The sequence below is a fragment of the Lycorma delicatula genome, chromosome 1 (assembly GCF_047948215.1).
Source record: "Lycorma delicatula isolate Av1 chromosome 1, ASM4794821v1, whole genome shotgun sequence".
Classification (NCBI taxonomy): Eukaryota; Metazoa; Arthropoda; class Insecta; order Hemiptera; family Fulgoridae; genus Lycorma; species Lycorma delicatula.
In genome coordinates, this window is record NC_134455.1 from 178,200,570 (window position 1) to 178,219,541 (window position 18,972).

The following is an 18,972-nucleotide window of genomic DNA, read 5'->3' on the forward strand; positions in this document are numbered from 1 at the left end:
AAAAAAGTGTGTCTCATTCAATCCTAGTAATATAGCACGATAACCACATTAAAGGAAATTTTAAAGTTTTAAAAGTCACGTTAATTTTTTTCTCTTCCCCATCACCTGAAAAATCCGGCGCGTAACCCAATCAATGACATCAATTTTGAAGTGCAACTCTTTATTCCTGAAAGGAAAACTAAAAATTAACACCTATGTCATTTTTCATCTCGTCATTCTTTTTCTTTGTAATTTCTATTTCTACTGAACAAGGAACCCTAGTAACGAGTAATAATTCTGTTGTATGAAAAATACCAAACCTGGCCGGGATTTGAACCCAGAATCTTCTGAATGAAAAGCAGAAACGATTATTCATAATTTATTCGAATTATTGACACGTATTTGAAAACTAAGTTAATAGAAAGTATAAATTATCAAAGAAAAATTATTTGAAGGAAAGACGTAGCGATGTAGAAAAGAAAATAATTACACGCAACATAAAATATTTTAGGAAAATGAAGCCGATGTAATAATATGAAATGTCCTTACGGAAGACCAATGTTAGTGAAAAAATAGAGGTAATAATCGGTAGGAATATATACAAAAAAATGAAGGAGGAAAAATTCAGATAATGTCTTATAAGGAAATAAAAGTTGATGGTTTCATAAGAGATTCTGCATTACGAAATGAATTTGACAAAATTCTGAAAAATTTGAGCAAAAATATTTGAATAGGAATTGATAAAATAGCGTTAGTAGTAGTAGTAGTCGCTGCTATGCCGTTTGGGAAAGATAGGATTGAAGTATAAAAAAAAGAGAGGAGTGTAAAAAAAGAGGAAGGCAAGCTGCTCGTCAAAAAGAAGAGATCAAAAATTTAACCTGTAACCTTTACATCTTAATTTGTATTTGGAAAAAACAATACTAAAATTTAAACAAAATTGTTAGATCTGCTTATCAACCCGCGACAAAAAATAAAACTTTAATATACTCTGAAGAATCGTTATTTCAGCAGAAACTAGAAATGATTTAGATAAATCAGCGAATATTTTAAAGAAAATTGTTTCTGAAGAGAATTAAAATGTTAAATATTAAGGCAGAAGAATACTTCTTAAGCCAGAAATCGAAGATTTTTTCGAAGTAGTGAAATTACAAAACTATAAATTGAAAAAAGGATATCCATGCGGTTGAAATTATCGAGACGCGGTAGCAGAATAGTAGATGTACAGTAATGTATCTGCAAGTCCACCGTAAAGCAGTTCTCCGTGATCGTCCTTTCTCACTATCCACAATTTTACCGTACCATTGATTCCTTCTTCCTCGATTTGGATGTAGTTCAGACCCTGTTAACTGCGTGCTAAGGATCTCAAGTTTTGCGCAGCCAGCGTAACAATTACAGAGTATAATAGGACTTGCCTGGAGGTTATATCTTTTGCAGTGACTTGCAATAAAAGTAATTTTTTTGAGTACCTATTTTTCTTGTATACCCGAAAAAAATGTTATTTTTTTATCACGATTTTAAAATTTTTGGACAAATAAGATCTCGAAAACGTTAAAAAATACAAATATCCGGGTCGGGGTTCTTTTTTTACCAATAGTAGTACGTGCCATTTGTTATGAACTATATCAGCCGGAAAAATAATATAAAAAAATAATGTTAAATATAATAATTTAAAATTAAAAAAAAAAAATTAAAATTTACGGATAATTTTTTTTAAATTTCATTTTAATTGTAAGATAAAAATAATTTATTTCAGCCAATTAATATATATTTAATTGTTTTATCAGATGGCAGTATCCATGTCACCGGGAAGCAACTCCGGTTACGGCAATAGTCAATATGTTTGCCCTGAAACAGCGGCTGCAACCGGGACTACACCACAGATGACGACCGGCAGTTACCAATTTCCCAGCATGTCGGTCAATGTCAGTATGAATATGACTATGCACGGATACCCACCTTGTTCTGTGCCTCCAATGCACGAACAAATTCCACAGGTAAGTTAATACCCGTTCGTTAAAAATACCTTTAAATAGTCATATGAGTACGTTAAAAAGTAAATAAAATATTATTTTTATTAATAAAAAATATTTCCCATTAATTTTCTAAAACAACAAAAACGTGTAAATACCTCGATCAATAATGCAAGTGCGATGGTAGCGCGTATTGCGATCAACATCGCAATATTTTCGTTCCCACTCTTCTGTAAATTCACTCTCAATCTTAGTCACAATTTTTTATAATGTAATCAATCAACTGATGGTTGGATGGTGCACACGAAAAATTGATTTACGCAGTAGTTGAATTTATGTAGCGACAACAATGTATGAATAATAAGCTTTTTGATAAAATAATACACAATATTGTAGAAATCTTTTTTCTAAATAAATTTATAATTTATCCTGTATACAATGTTTAAAACGAAATACTTTATATCGTTATTAATCTTAAATAATAATCTTTTAATATAATAATAATTATATTTTTAAATTAAATATAATTTTAAAAAGAACATAGTAAAATAGAAAAAGGGAAAGAATTTTTTTTTTAATAAAAAAGAAAGAAAAGTAAATTAATTCAAGCTAACGAATTAATAATGTTAATGATGAATTATTATTTAACTAATAATTCAGTCTTGTATGACGCAATTCTAGGAATTGTAACTAAAAGGCGTGCTTTAACTTTGAATGATAGAAAATTCTGCCTAATTGCCTAATAACGGCACAAACACAAAATTATTTATACAGCCTCTCTTTACTTATATATTTTATAAATGATAATTAAAAATGAATCGTATGATTACTGCTAGATATCGTAAATAATGCGATGAAGGTATATTTATACCAGAATCGTAAATATAATGCTAAATTTTTCTATTTGATTAAGTACCTCTAAAATGAATTTCATATGTATACAGAACGTTAACAAAATTTGGAAATCTTAAATAACTTTTCCATAGTTTAAAATAAAAAAATTAAGTTTAGCAAATGTTATTTCGATATGAAACAATCAAGAATCCCCAATGAAGGCAAATAAAGAATTTTAAATGGAGAGGATAGGTTTATTGCGCATAATTTTAAACACTGAAAAACAAAACTTTTTACTAAAAAAACTTCAAGCTACGATAACACTAACAAAATGGGAGCTATTTAATATTTTTCGCAGTTGTAAGTTTCAAAAGCGTTCTACAATCTACCCCAAGTAGTGGTCTCACACCGAAAAACAGATCATTTTGAGATATGAGAGCACTTGCTAAATTTTTTTTTTTTACCGTTACATTGTTGAACAGTTATTTAAGAGGTACCAGACTACTTTTTAAAGTGGATGTAAAAAATATTAAATGGCAACCACTTTGTTAGATTGTCGTAGCCCGAATTATTTTATGTCAAAAAGTTGTTTTTCATTAATCTTTTAAATGATGTATCACAATTCTACCCTTTCCATTTAAAATTTTTGAGTTGCCCCTACGAAGAAGTCCCTGATTACTTGGAGTGTAGTACTCTCATACCAAAAAAATAGATTGTTTCGAAGTAGGAGCACATGCCAAACTTAAATTTTTCTATCTATAATTGTAGGAAGGTTTCTAAGGGTTCCCATGCTTTGGTGATACTTCATATATATGCATAATATATATATATATATGTACAATGCGTTCCACGAAGAGGTATACGCTTTTGATTTAGTATCGCTCGCCCATTTGTTTTTTCTTCTTTTTTTTTGTTATACGGGCATCGACTTCTAAGGTTATTAGCCCTCGTCACATTCATTAAAAGATGTTTAAATCATCATCAGGTTCGTCAGATGTAAGGTGTAAAGGACCCTTCATTTTTTTTAAAACACTAAAATTGGCAACAAAATATATTTACACATTCACATATATTAAAACACTTACATGATGTAAAGGGCCCTGGTACTAAAATAAAACAATAAATAAAACACAAAAATTAAAATTAAAAAGAATGTCTTCACAGTCCTCATATATGGTACTCCTCCATTAGATGCTTGACTGTAAGTGCTTTATTACAAACACCGCACATTGGTCTTTCTTCGCCGGTTAACAAAAATGAATTTTTTATTCGCGGGTGACCCATTCTAAGTCTGATCACCGCCTCTTGTTCTCGGCGAGTCAGCTTCATGTCGTTCTTCCATTGATATGTAGAAGTTTTAACTGAGTAGTTCGTTATTTAATCTTCTCCAATCATTACTCTACCGGTTTCTTATTGTATTACTTACAACAATTTTTAACATCTGCCACTCGTATAGGAATTATATCCAGTTTATCACACACGGTCACCTTTCGGCAGCTTCGTCTGCACTTTTATTCCCTGCAATACCAGCATGCCATGGAGTCCAAACAAATACACATCGCTGTCCTCGTTTATTGAAAACGTACAAAATTGACAGGATGTTTGCAATGAGGACGTCCTTAATGTTCTTGTTCCGAATTGCAATATGTGCACTTAAAGAGTCGGAACATATTAGCACTCTCTCATCGCATTAGTGTTCCTAGTAGCAAAGAGCTTGCTGTATGGCAATAAGTTCTGCCGTGTAGACACTGGCCATATCTGGCAGTTTCCAAAAGTAGGCTTCTCCATTTACATATATGGAGCATCCAACAACATGTTCGGTTTCGTAAATAGAGAATACAAGAAAATCCGGCAAATTCCAGCTACGTAACAGTCACGATGAGAAGAGAACATATTCCTGAAGTTCTTTTAAACGAGGTTGGAATATCTCATTCCAGTAACGTAAGCTATCTGGGCGTATACCTTGAGTGCCGTTTAACTTGGAGAGATCAAGGGAGAAAAGGACATTTGGGTTGACATTAGGTTTAAAAGGACGTACTGGATATTAGGTAAGGGATCTCAACTTTCTTTACCTAACAAGGTTCTGCTATGCAGGACCTTCCTGAAGCCGGTACGGACTTACGGAATTGAACTCTTGGACACAACCAGTAGCAGAAATGTGAAGATCATTCAACGGTTCCAGAATAAAATACTACGGAAGATAACAAGCGCTGTGGTTCGCAAGGGAATCTGAGCTACAGGATTAGATAAGAATTCCAAACATTCGAAAAGAAATTGAACGTCTAGTTTTGAGGTATGTATCAGGCTGGAGAAGCATGTTAATCATCCAGCAACAATGAGGGTGTCAGGAGGCTGAAAAGGCTTCATGTGCTTGATCTGGTTGATGAACTATTATGAAGATCGGGTTTGTTGGGGATATCACTTCTTAAAATTGGTTTTATTACATTTTCGTACATTTTGGTTTTATTTTTATTTATTTTTTTATTACTATTCAAACTTATGGCTGCTTACGTTTATTATTTATGTATGTATGGTTATCTTAAAATTAATGTCTCACTAAATCTTTTTTTTATTTACGTGCCCGACCTATTAATGAATAACACTGATAAACATAATTTTTGTTTCCTAACATGCGATACGTGATTTTAATCTATTTTTGATGCTGAAAACGAATATGAACCTGAGTTCATATTCGTTTTCAGCATCTGAAAGATTCTGAAATCTTTCTATCACCCACCATTTTTGAAAAATCTTTTACTTCTAAGTAAAGGATTTTTTTTATTTTTCAACGTAAGATCATTTTAGCTCATTTTTTATTGTTTAACTTTGTAACGTAATTTGTAAGCTATAAATAAACAATACTAGACAGAGAATTAAATCATATTATAGTCACATATTATGGCATCATATCTAATACTGAAGAGTGAGCCTTCATGGACAAGATTAATCATGTCTGTACAGATCAAAGCATGTAGTTGAAATAACCCGCACAATATGATACGCTTAGAGCGGCTCCTCATATAGTACGCACTAATTGTTCTGCACATTTAACAGGATGACTGAAATGTACACCGAAAACTTTCCATTTGGTGTACCTATGATTTGGCGTGAACTAAAGGATCATGTAACCGATTGTTAATTTTGTTTAACAAGTGTGCTGGAATTCCTAAAAAATCTAAACATACTGTAAAACATCCTTCATTGTAATCTGCAATCAGGCCTGTACCTCATAGTGAAATTATTCCAATTCGTGAAGCACCTGTGAATGTATGTTTCGAAAACAGCGATGAAGATTCAAGCAGTACTGAAGAAGACAACAATGATTTTGATTTTGAATTATCTTCCAATAAGCCAGATCTTATATCACAAGGTAACTTAAATGACTTGGTTAGGGATTTAAATTTATCAAAAAATCAAGTTGAACTGTTAGCATCAGGACTGCAAGATTGGAATTTACTTTAAAAAAATACAAAAATTTTGGACTTTCGAAGCCGATAAAAAGAACTTTCTTAGTATTTTATAGATGAAAATAGTTTGGTTTATTGTAAAAATATTGGTGAGCTCATATTGCACTTAGGACAAGTTCATAAACCTGAGGACTGGCGCCTTTTCATAGATTCCAACTATAGTTTAAAAGTGGTTCTACTACACAACGGTAAAAAATATCCTTCGATACCAATCGCTTATGGTATTAATTTTAAAGAGACATACGATGTGATGAAGACGTTCTTGAAAAAATAAATTATAAAAAATATAGCTGAAACATATGTGGTGATTTGAAAGTTATAGATATTTTGTTAGGCATGCAATTAGGCTATTCTAAGTACATGTGTTTTCTTTGCGAATGGGACAGCCGAGCTAGCGATAAACATTACCGAAGAGTGGAAGAAACGAGACAACTTAACTCCAAATGGGAAAAATATTATTCATGAGCCCTTAGTTGAACCCAAAAAAATATTTTTACCCCCTCACCATATCAACCTAGGACTAATGAAAAATTTTGTAAAAGCAATGAAGAAGGATAGTCCCAGATTTTTGTACATCAGGTAGAAATTTCCGAATGTAAGCGAAGGAAAAATTAAAGAAGGAATATTTGTTGGGCCTCAAATAAGAGAGTAGTCAAAGATGATGTATTTAACTCGATGTTAAATAATGTAGAAAAAGCAGCTTCATCATTTAAAGACATTTTCAAAACTTTTCTCGCCAAACAAAATTCCGACAATTACCATGATATAAACTTCTTACTTCATACAGTGCTATATGATGTAATATGTCTTTGAAAATACATTTTCTTCACTTTCATCCGGATTTTTTCCCGGACAACCTCGGAGACGTAAGTGACGAACACGGTGAACGTTTCCACCAAGACATTTCGGTGATGGAAAGCCACTATAAAGGGAAATGGAATACTAACATGTTAGCCGATTACTATTGGACATTAATTCGGTTTGTTCCTGAGGCTATTAATAAAAGAAAAGTATCAGCGAAATCATTCTAACACAGCTATGGCCAAGCAAAATTATAAATTTTACAGATTTTAATTATATTTCCCCTTAATATTTTTTTAAGCGTAATTTATTTAACACTAAGGGTGATAGAAAAATTGTATTTACAGATCTGTAATGAAAGCAAAAAAGCAATTCAAGAAATGGTATTACGCTTAAAGAAACTTTAAAAAAATATTTGTTTTGTCTATCAGGGATAATTTAACTTCATTTATCGATAATTAACTCCTAATTTATGTGTCATTTTATATTATCCTACTTGAATATCAGATTTTGATTAATATTTCTGTAATTCGGTGTGGAAAAGTGTATTAACTTTTTTTTTAAAGGTGGATCCTATTGTAAACAGTGTCTGTGTGGAATTTTATCAATTCATTATTATGCGTTTTAAACTACGCTATAATTCTTTGACACTATTAAATATATTCAAATTATTTCGTAGTTACTAGTTTTCTTGTATTTATTCATATCAATTATGTTTGTACTCGTTCAGGATTATAAATGGATGATCTTATTTGAAGTGATAGTCTGTCATACATCTTACTTATAGCTTCAATATAGAAGCTGATTTTAAATAAATAAATTCAATAAAATATATATATATATATATATATTATTCATTACGAATGAAGGCAAATAAAAAATTACCAGCTTTTAGTGCGCTTTAATTAATGAATATAAAAGATAACAAAATAGTTTCTTTAGCAGTAAAATATGGCATTGAAAAAACTCGTATTCTCATTAACTTAATATAATTAGTAATACGTTTATAGAAACAAAATGTTAACTGATTTAACATTCAAATTATTTTTGGAAATTAAAATAATGATTTGATTATATTGTTAGATATCGAAGAAAAAATATTACTTCAACTTTTAACGTCAGTTTATTTTAAAAAATATTTCTTGAACATATTCATTTTTTTCTAGATAATCCTTATAATCTAGTAGTTTATAATTAATCTCGACAATTTTATCAAGAAAGTCTATTTATTACTTTGTGTTTTCTATTCTTTTCCTTTTTAAAAGGACAAAATTACACGATTAATTTAAAACATACGCTATAAAATAAAAAAAGTTTTTCTTGCGTTGAAATTCTATTACGATAACATTATATGAAAAACGTGGGTGAGTCGGAGGAAGGGGAGTTATTGTGGCCGGACAAGGGTTCTAACTGTTATCCTCTGATTGGTTAGGATCGTTAACGTACAGCCAATCAAGAGAGAGCTCAAATCAATAATGTTTCCTGCCTGCCCCACAGTGTGTTTGTCCCGTTCATTTTAGTTATAAGAAAAAGAGGTTATATACTTATAACTGTATTATTTGTACAAAGAAACGACGGTGAATCGATTTAAAAATCCCATTAACTCCTTTATTGATATGTAAAACCGACTGAAACGTTATTTTCAATGCACCTTAATTAAATTTATTTTTAAATAAAACTTTTAAATATAACTTAACAGATACATTATACATATATATATATATATTTCCTGCGTAATACAAAATAATCCATAAATATTACATTACACATTTCACCATCCTAAAAATTACAACTAAAAGCAATCAACTATGAAGCTGAACTTTGTCATTTACATCCTTACTTCGAGTGATTAAATTGAGAATTACAACCATGACATAATTTTTCTTATATTATGCATAATTTTCTTATACATATTGAGGCACTTGATAGATCTGATGTTAATTTCTATTCCTTTCTGTTCTACGTTAATTTTTTAACCTCAACATAATTCCTATAGTCTACCCCTGTTTATTTATTTAATAAATTCCAACCTGTATTGTTACCTTCACACGTCCTCTGTCACCAGATTAGCAAATCTGAATGTCTTAATGCATGACCACTTTCAACATTTAATTCCTTTATTGCTTCTTCAATATACTATAAATACTTAATTTCATTTATTTACTTATTATTTTAACTAAAGAAAAGTAACATAAAAAAGTTTCTAACATTTTTGTTAAAAAAGTTACACCTTAAATCCTATATTGAGGATACAAATTGTTTAACTATAACAAAATCTAGTTTAAAAACCTGAATGAAAATATATTGCGTTATTTGCATTAAACGTAATTTTCATAAAAACATAAACTTAAATTTAAACGAACTTACTAAACAAACCTATGCCGATCTCCGTGGCGAAGATCTTTTGTAATGTTTCACCTAGCGGGAACCATATATTCCTTAAAACGTGTTTTTCTTATCTCTTACAAAACTTTTATTTTTTTTAGTCAGCGATCAAAATATTACTTGACGAAAAATAATGGTCTAAGCTACGACGCGTGCTCTATTTCAGCTTTACTGCTCATGAATAATCGGATTATCGGGCTAAATCAATCTTTACTTTCAATAAAATCAGTTGTAAGAGTGATTCAAATCGGCCAGTGGTACAAAAGCTATAACAGAACATTGTTACGAGCTTAACAAACACGAACATACTGATTTATGCTTACAATATGTTCGGTAAATCACTATGAGTTTAAGAGCAGAGAAACAATAACCCACAGTTATTATTACTCGTCTTATTTTTTTTGATTCTTTTTATTTAATAAAATTTCGAAGATGTACTTCATTTGGTATTATTTACGGTAAAGGTTTTGATTTATTTCTGGTGAATTTAACAATTCTTATCATATATGATTGTGATCGTATGAAATTCCTTACGTTTTGTTTATAAGACACGATCAGAAGCAGGAGTATGCGTTGAGCGTTATAGAGGTCGTATTGTGGGATCCGCCTACTTTGAGAAGATAGTTTAGTGGTGTTCGTTTATTTACAATTTTGTAGTCGATTTCATCGATCAAGTCAGAGAAGCAAAGATCAATTATGCTTGATTCTAACAAAACGTTATCACACCGTCCACCTGACAGGGCAAAGATACTTATGTGTGGTTTCTTTAAAATCACACCATCTCCCACAAGGTTTTTAGCCCTTTTGATCACCTGATTTGAATTGATTAGGAATCAGAGGTGATCAGGAATCGGTAAGATGAAGAGTGTTATAACTGGTCGAGCAGGCTTGAACCATCAAGTTTTCAGATGATCGCGTAAATACGAAGTATTTCACATAATCAACTGATTAAAATGTGAAACAACTGAATCGCGTCCAGAATTGTACATCCGTACTAGAAGAATCTTACGCTACGGTCAAAAGGGATTATGAACAACGGGTAAAAATAAAAATCGATTGAAATATTGGTAGACCCAAAATTGTGTATTTCATTGCCTTAGTTATAATAAAATAAGTTTTTACGGCGATGGTGATTTTTTAATTATTTTTTTATATTTGTTATAAATGTTTCTGTAATCAGAAATATGTAATAATTCATATCAATCTGTAAACGTTTATTAATTTATAAAATCAAGTACTCGTTAAATTTCCGAATGATATTAATAAAGTTATCTGCTCGAAATATAAAAAAAATATTAAAACAAAAATATTGTTAAATGCCAATCTTATTATAAATATTGTGATTTTTTTGTTTTACGGTAGGTGCAATGGACGCCGGCAGCAAATCCTTCACCGGTTTACCAAAGTCCTCAGTACCCCGGAGCGACGTATTCCTTCACGGCAGATTTCAGGCCTCCTCCCGCACCACCACCAGAGCCTCCGTATATTTCATCATTCAAACCGCTTCCGAAACAGCAACAACAACCGCAACAAAGCCCTAGCTGTAATTTACGGCCTAAAAGAACCAAACTCGTGCCTGAAAATGATTCTAGCCGACCAAATCAATGTCGGATATGTGGGAAGACATACGCTCGACCAAGCACATTGAAAACACACCTGAGGACGCATTCGGGAGAAAAGCCTTACCGATGTGAGGATTGCAATAAATCCTTCAGTCAGGCGGCTAACCTCACTGCACATGTCAGGTATGTGAAAAGTTTTTTTTTTGTATGCAAAATATATTGAATTGTGTTGAAAGTATCCTTTTTTTATTTAGCTTTAACGCAACAACTGTGGCCGTCAGCAAAAATATTGAGCTACTGAATTGCAGCTAACTTAAAATTGTTTATTAAGTGTCGACAGCATAAATTTGTTATTCTCATAATTCAATAAACATATTTCACGTCTCTCAAACAAAAGTTGAACTAAATTTGATAAGCTTTTATTTTTATATGTACTTCTAAACTTTCTGAGGAAAACTTCTTTCCGAAGGACTTAAATATAAACAGAAATTCTTTCTGTATATGAGTACAAAGTAAAAAAACATAAACCCCTGGACAAACACTTACTCCTTTAAACGTTCAGTAAATTGTATCACCTGTTCTTTCTGTCCTCCCTGTTAGACGAACCCGTTCTAAAGTACAAAATAGTACTTTTTTTGTTGTACAAAAGTACAGCAAAAAAATATATAACAGAATTTTCTATCATAATTGATTGTAGAAAGTTTAGCAAAAAGCAAATTTGAAAATTACAAACGACTTGAAAAACACACGATAAATAGGAATATGCAGTGAATTAATCAATAATCCTTAATTACAATGTTTATCTCCTGGAAACAGTGCTTACAATAATGCAACAGCAACATTATTTTGTCGATCGTCTGTAATCAATTACGACCGACAATTCCATTTAAGTTGTCAAATTAATTTTTTTTATATTAGAAAAAATTCAATAAAAAGAGTGAATTCCACTGTTCTACAGGTCTATTAGTTAATAATAATACAGTGTACTGGTGCAATACAAACCGTTTTGTCAATCACTTAACTATGAAACTTTCGGTAAATCTGTTTTCTATTAAATCGCTAGTATATCACACCTTATAGGCTGAAGGCAATATGTAGAGAAAAGTAAGAAACAGAAACAGTAATTAGAAATTAGCGCACCCTATTTGTTGAAATATCAGTTGGAAAACTATAAGATTCAATGTTAGGTGCAGCTTTAATACGTGCCAATCAATGATTGAAAAGAGTCAAAGAATACTTTATACAGACGATAAAACACTGTCATTATTATTACCAATGACTGCTAATAAAAGCAATCTTTGTTAATATAAATGCACGAGATAAATAATTTCATCGATTTATAGTTCTGGTAGGTCATAAAATGACCGGGGGAAAAAATATTTATGTATATATACATAGAGTGACACGATCACCGGCGTATATTACAATAAACATTTTAAAACTCAAAATGGTTAATCTTTATGCTAAATTGTCAATTATTGGATAATTGCAGAAGCTTGCTGTAACAACTACTTTGCGCCAAATTAAAGGAAGATAAATTTGGAAAAAAGTGGAGAAAACATTAACCAGAAGCCAAGAAATTATTTTTTATTTTAAATACGCATTCGGAAATACATAAGTTTTTAAAGAACACGAGAAACAAATGATTTCTACCAGAAAACATTATCGTAAAACGCCGGTATTAACTCTTTTTTTATACATTTGTAGATCTTTGAATATTATTCCGGTGGTGGTTTTCAGTAGTTAAAATATTTTTATATTTTCTGCGGTAGTTTCTGAATTATGTATGTTTCAAGAAAAAGTAACAAAAATATCTCGGTCATAAGGACATAAAAAAAGTGTTTATATTTCTATATTTCGCTAGTTTTTACGTGCTATTTTAGTGTCTTATGGCACTTCGTCAACACACAGCTTCGGAAAATCGGGTGTACTATTTAGTACCAACAAATAACACTCACGGCTATTGTTCTTCACAAAATTATTATTTCTGGTTGTGTGATAACTTCTTTGCCTAAAATGTACTCGATATCATATAATTTACAAAGGAAATCTTGATTCATTTAGATGATACATTAATTCCAGAAGATATAATTTTGGTCGTCTGAGATCTGTTACAGATTTTATTGTAAAACTTCTACACAATCGAATGTAGACGTACGGTTGAACTTTGCATAAGTTGTAATACATAAGTTCTTTAAAATTACATATTCTTTAAAATTACATAAGTTCTTTTAAAAGATAATTGGTTGTAATTCTGTAATCAATTTCAACCGAGCCTCAGAAGCAAAAACCAATTAATTATGCTTGGTTTCGACTTAATGCTCTCTTACCTCCACAACTGCAAGGACAAAAACATTTTCACATGAAGAAAGCTTAAAAAACTGTATCATCTCGAAGGACTTTCAGCATCAAAAATCACAGAATCTTAGCTTACCACATTACTAAAGCAACGTAGCTTGAGCTAAGTCCCTGCAGGAGTCTGACCCAAATTTCCTACTAGTTCTTTCTTACTCAAAATACCTGGCCTCTTGTCTTTAAATGACATGCTTAAATTCTTGTGACTTTCTAACTTCTATACTTTTTTTATTTATTTAACAATTCTTTTTTCTCTCCAACAATAAAAAGTTTAGATTTAGGAATAGTTTTAACTTTAACTACTTACTTAAGTAAAATTAAATAGAGTTGTCAAGGGACGGAATTAGGTCTGTCTTGGTTGTATGATATATTTGTGCTTACTACAAAACCTAATTAATATAAATCAGCCTATTATCCGAGTTTTATGTTTACCTGTTTGTCCATATGTCACCGAAGAATGGAAAAAAAATTCCTGTCGATATGAATTCTCTTAGGGGGTGTAATCCTGAGCAAGGTGCTAACTTCCCTCTACAAATTAATTTTTCACGCCCTAATCTTAATCTATTTTCTATATCTTTAATCATTTCTTCTTGAAGGTACCATGGGAAATGAGTCAGCTACCCCACTCTTAGTATCTGCAAGGCAGATAGTAATTCCAATAAGATTACTAGCCGATTGTAACACTCCCCCTATACTCCCAGAAGAAATTACTGAATTGCATGCGTTTAGCGGTAGGAGAGAAATTCAGTTTTGAAATAAAATGTTAATCAAAGGTAACTCTATATGAATATAACGGTTATAAAAATTAGAAACATTAAAGTTTATGGACAACAGAGAAAACATAAGCAAATAATTAGAGGCCTTTGAAATGTGGTGCTACAGGTGGTGTTGGAAGTTACATAAGTTGATAAAGCATAAAATGAAGAAGTCTTAAGACAAAAAGGTGAGAAAAGAAATTGACAGCAGAATCTTGTAGAGAAAAAATAGATTAATACTCCATAATTAAGGCATCCAAGTTTAAGAAACTGATAATAGTGGGATGTGTAGAAAATAAAAACTCTAAAAGAAGATAAAGATTGGATTATATAAAACAAATAATTGAAGATCAGCAAAATAGAAATGAATATTGAGTATTATCAAACTAAAGCAAAGTGATATCAGAATAGAAATGAATAGTGAATGAAGACAACCAAAAAAATTTAATATATTTTCCTACTGATATTTTTTGCTCAGCTGAATCACACTTTTCCTACCAAATCCTCCTTGAAAGGACATATACCATTATTGTTTATAATGAATTTATTGTAAACTTAGTACTTCAGTGTTTTTTGTTTTTTTTAACAAATGATACAATTTTTTTTTAATTATTTACATACAAAATGGTGCACTGATACTCAGGTTAGATTTTCACTCCTCTTGGAATGCCTCTAGAAAAAGGAGATATGGAAATGTTAAAGGTACTTTAGTGTAGCTTATAAATATATGCAAATTTATGTAAAAGATATTTCATCTGTGTGAATAACATTTTAACCGATATAGAGCAAAATAAAATTTCTCTTTATATTTCTTTTCAGAACTCACTCTGGAGAAAAACCATTCCGTTGTCCAATCTGCGCTCGTCGATTTTCACAGTCATCATCAGTAACAACGCATATGAGAACACACTCTGGTGAACGACCATATAGGTGCAGATTGTGCAAGAAAGCGTTTTCAGATTCGTCAACGCTGACAAAGCATTTAAGGATACACTCCGGAGAAAAACCATATCAGTGTAAATTGTGTCTTCTACGTTTTTCACAATCCGGTAACTTAAATAGACATATGAGAGTCCATGGAGCTGCAGCTGCAGCAGCAAACTTGACATTATTACCGGCATGACACCCTCATTGGAATATTTATTGCACTCACAACTGTTGGTGCAATCAATGATATACAATGTATGACTGCAATCAGTGTATTTTTTTTATTAAAAGAAGGTGCTTTACACAATACAGTCCATTCAAGTTTAAAGTAGATAGCTATAAATATTTACACGGTATAAAATATAATATATGAAATTTTTTACAGAATAGCTCATTATAAGAAGTAGCAACAGTTTTACTATGATGACCGGTGAACAAGAAAAACTCTAATGTAAGCTTTATATAAACTTTACAAGTACTAATAACACTACTTTGTTTATTACCTGAGTAACAGATTCCAAGCTTTTTTCCAATATTTAAAGTTAGATTATTACAGTACACCCGATGAACATTGTTCACTTATTAATACAGGATTTTCTAATCAAGTTAAGTAATTACCTTAAGAAATAATTGTAAAATAGTTTTTGATTAACGTCAATACACTTTAATTTAAGATAAAAGTAACAAAAACGTTTTAGCTTGAGTTAGATTTCATTCTATAAATTAGTCTTCTTCAGAGATGGCCTCTTAGAGCAACAAGAGTTGTCGTACCATTGGATGTGGTTCTGATGTTCGAATTAGATTTTGAAGGATCTTTGGTGATGTGATTTGTTTGAGAAGTGTGTGCAGTACAAGTTGTTCATTCATAAAACTTTTATATGTTTTTGTGCATCTGTATATTTCAAGTTGTTCATGTATGTCCACATATACATAAAATTCTCATTTATTTCTGATATCTACTCATTGTAAATTTTTCCAATGAATTGGATCCAGCGAAGAATTGAAATTCTTCTATACGTTTTATATTTTTTACATTGTGAAGTGTTGAACCCCATTTGTCTTACATAGAAGTTGTTCAGTTAAACCAGAAAATGTATAAACTTCAAATAAATCTAACTTGACTGTTTTTATCTGAACTGCATTATTTGTGGTTCTATATATGATATTGTAGCCTTTTTTTTAATTTATGAGCAATTTTTCATAATACAAAAATAGTTTACTCCTCCAATGAATCCACTTTTATAAACTATCTTCACTGAAATAACAACTCGGCACACCTGAGCAATTGAAAAAATACATACAAACAAAAATAATATTTTAAATAAATAAGCACAGTTCAAATTACAACACTTTAAAACAAAAAAGATCTTTCAAAACCTAATACAAACATTTCCACCAATGACATTACACTAGTGCTGTCAGTGGCAGAAAATATTTGATTTATACAGCAAAAGCTAGCTCAGGTCAAATAAAGTTTGTGACTTTTATCATGTAATTTTTTTTATAGCATGACATGTGAAAAATGCAAAATTCAAGTGAAAAATAATTTTTCTGAAAAAAAGCTAATCTTCTACAAAAGGCAGTTCTATATATTAAACTTCATCCGATAAATATTAATAATTTTAAGTGTGCTGTGTAAGTTTATCAATATGAACTGTCAATTAATCTTACGTAGAATCATGATGTATAACACTTAACGAAATTAACTAAATATTACACTACTACTAAGTGAAAGATTTGTTACAAATTTTCATAATATTTATTAATAATAGCACAAACATTAATTTCAGGATAACAAAAGTATTATTTGTGGTTAACTGGTTCTAATATCGCCCATTATTTTTACTGAGTGGCTTTGTTTATATCTACTTCAAACTCATGGACTTAATTTTAAAATATATTTTAAAATTTCTATTATGCAATCTATTATTACAAGATTGTGAATTTTTACTATAATGGTAAAATGTGGTAACAAATAAAGAACATTCTTGGGCTATTGTACCAAGCTTGATCAGTAACTGTATGTCTTTTCAAGAGCAACAAATTTTTTTGTTGTAGAATTAGTGCTATTATTTTGTATATAAAACACTAACTTTTGCCATCAGTCATTTCACTTATTTCATGCATTTTTAATACACCTACAGATAGAAGTTCATAATTACTATTCTGTTCCAATATTTTTTCATCAAATATCTGCTACATCCTGTAGTATCTTAAACACAATTCATACTCATATTATAATTACATAGTCTGACAAATAATAAGGTAAATGTTGTGGGATTAATTAGAAAAATAATTGAATATTACCTTCATTTTATTCAGAAAAAAACCCTTTAGCATCAACAGTGATTTAGCTATAATTGGAGTGACTGACCTCTGCCAAACATTTTATGGTGTTGTCACATTTTACTGAATGCTTTCAATATTATCAAAAAGAGATGTCTTTATTAAAATTAAAATTTACTAAATTTTGAGAACAGTTAATAATCACAGAGCGGCAAATCTGGAGAACAGAGAATGATTGAGCACATATACTAGTCTTTAGGCCAAAATTTCCAGAAAACTACTGCTTAATGAACCAGTACATTGCTGTGAACAGGAACCAGCTGTCTAGCTGTCTAATGTTCAAGCCAGACACAGTGAAATATTTATAAGTGTTTCATGTCACTGAAATAAAAGTTTCCTGTGACATTTTGTCAAGAATCTTTTTTCTTACGAACAGTTTGATTATAATTGCCAGAGTCTGTACATAATTTTCATCTTCTTTATTAGGTTTTATCCTCAACAAGTAATTCAACTAATCTGGCTGGATACCTTAAGAAAACCTCTGATAACTTTATTAGTTTAAGAAAGAATAACAACAGTTGTTCAACAATAACAATTACTTTTTTCTTTTACAAGTTTTTTTATGTTTTTTCTAACAATTCTCTTCTCAGTTTGTCATAAGACAAACCTTAATTTCATATTTCATCAACTTGATAATATTAAGTAACAACAAATTGCATACTAGCAGCAGAGTATAATAATTTTGTTAAAGTTGTTTTCATTTACTGCTTCTAATATTAATATTTCCAAAGAGATCTCTGTGAAGCCATTTTTGATAACTTATTAGCATTTTAGTTTTGAAATATCAACACGATAATAAAAGTTAAAAATAAATTAATATCCATTAAAAATCAGTATTACCAGTAACAATAAGTAATAATCAAAATATACAATCATACCAAAAAAATAACTTACTAAAGTATTATTAATGAAACCCTAAGCTGCATTAATATGCTGAGTTAAATAAAGAATTAAATTTCACAATATCAAAAGCTGATAGGTACACAGTAAGAGTAAGAGAAGCTGGTTATAATCTAAAGGAGATAAATTAATAAGTAATAATTTAAACTTAAAAATAACTTTTGCAAGTTTTCCTCCGTGGCGCAAGTGGTAGCATCTCCACGTTTCACTCAGAGATCCTGGATTCAAATCACGGTCAGGCATGGCATTTTTCATACACTACAAATTTCCATTTGGGCTAAATGATCACAGTAGTTGATGCCCACACATCTCATTAGATAAAAATAAGATTAAAAGAAATTAAAAATAATCGTTTTATTCCTTTAAATTACATGTTCAATTCCAAAACATGTTAATAAAATGTCCAAAAAACATTTAAGTAATAAAATTTCTTTTAAAACTATCAACAAAATATAAAAAAATAAATGAATTAAATCATAAATCTAATTCAACTATTTATAATAAAGTAGATGTTTATAAAATATAAAAAAATTCTATAAAATTATGTGTAATAACAAACAAAAATTTTAAAAAACCTTTTCAAGAATGTTTACAAGAATATAAATTTTATAAAAGCACATATTGATCACGTTAGATAAAATAAATATGTGTTTTCAAGTATCAAGAACAAGAAAAAATGTTAGTATTAAAA

General features: G+C 30.4%; 1 protein-coding gene across 1 annotated transcript in view; it reads left to right on the forward strand.

Annotated features, from left to right (window-relative positions):
- The window catches only part of LOC142317720 (uncharacterized), a 53,380-nt gene extending 38,149 nt beyond the window's left edge, over positions 1-15,231 (forward strand). Inside the window, exons 4-6 of the mRNA XM_075354267.1 lie at positions 1,764-1,973; positions 10,799-11,181; positions 14,928-15,231. Of these exons, the coding sequence (XP_075210382.1) occupies positions 1,764-1,973; positions 10,799-11,181; positions 14,928-15,231 (897 nt within the window). The remainder of the gene's footprint in view (positions 1-1,763; positions 1,974-10,798; positions 11,182-14,927) is intronic.
- Positions 15,232-18,972: the final 3,741 nt, after the last annotated feature.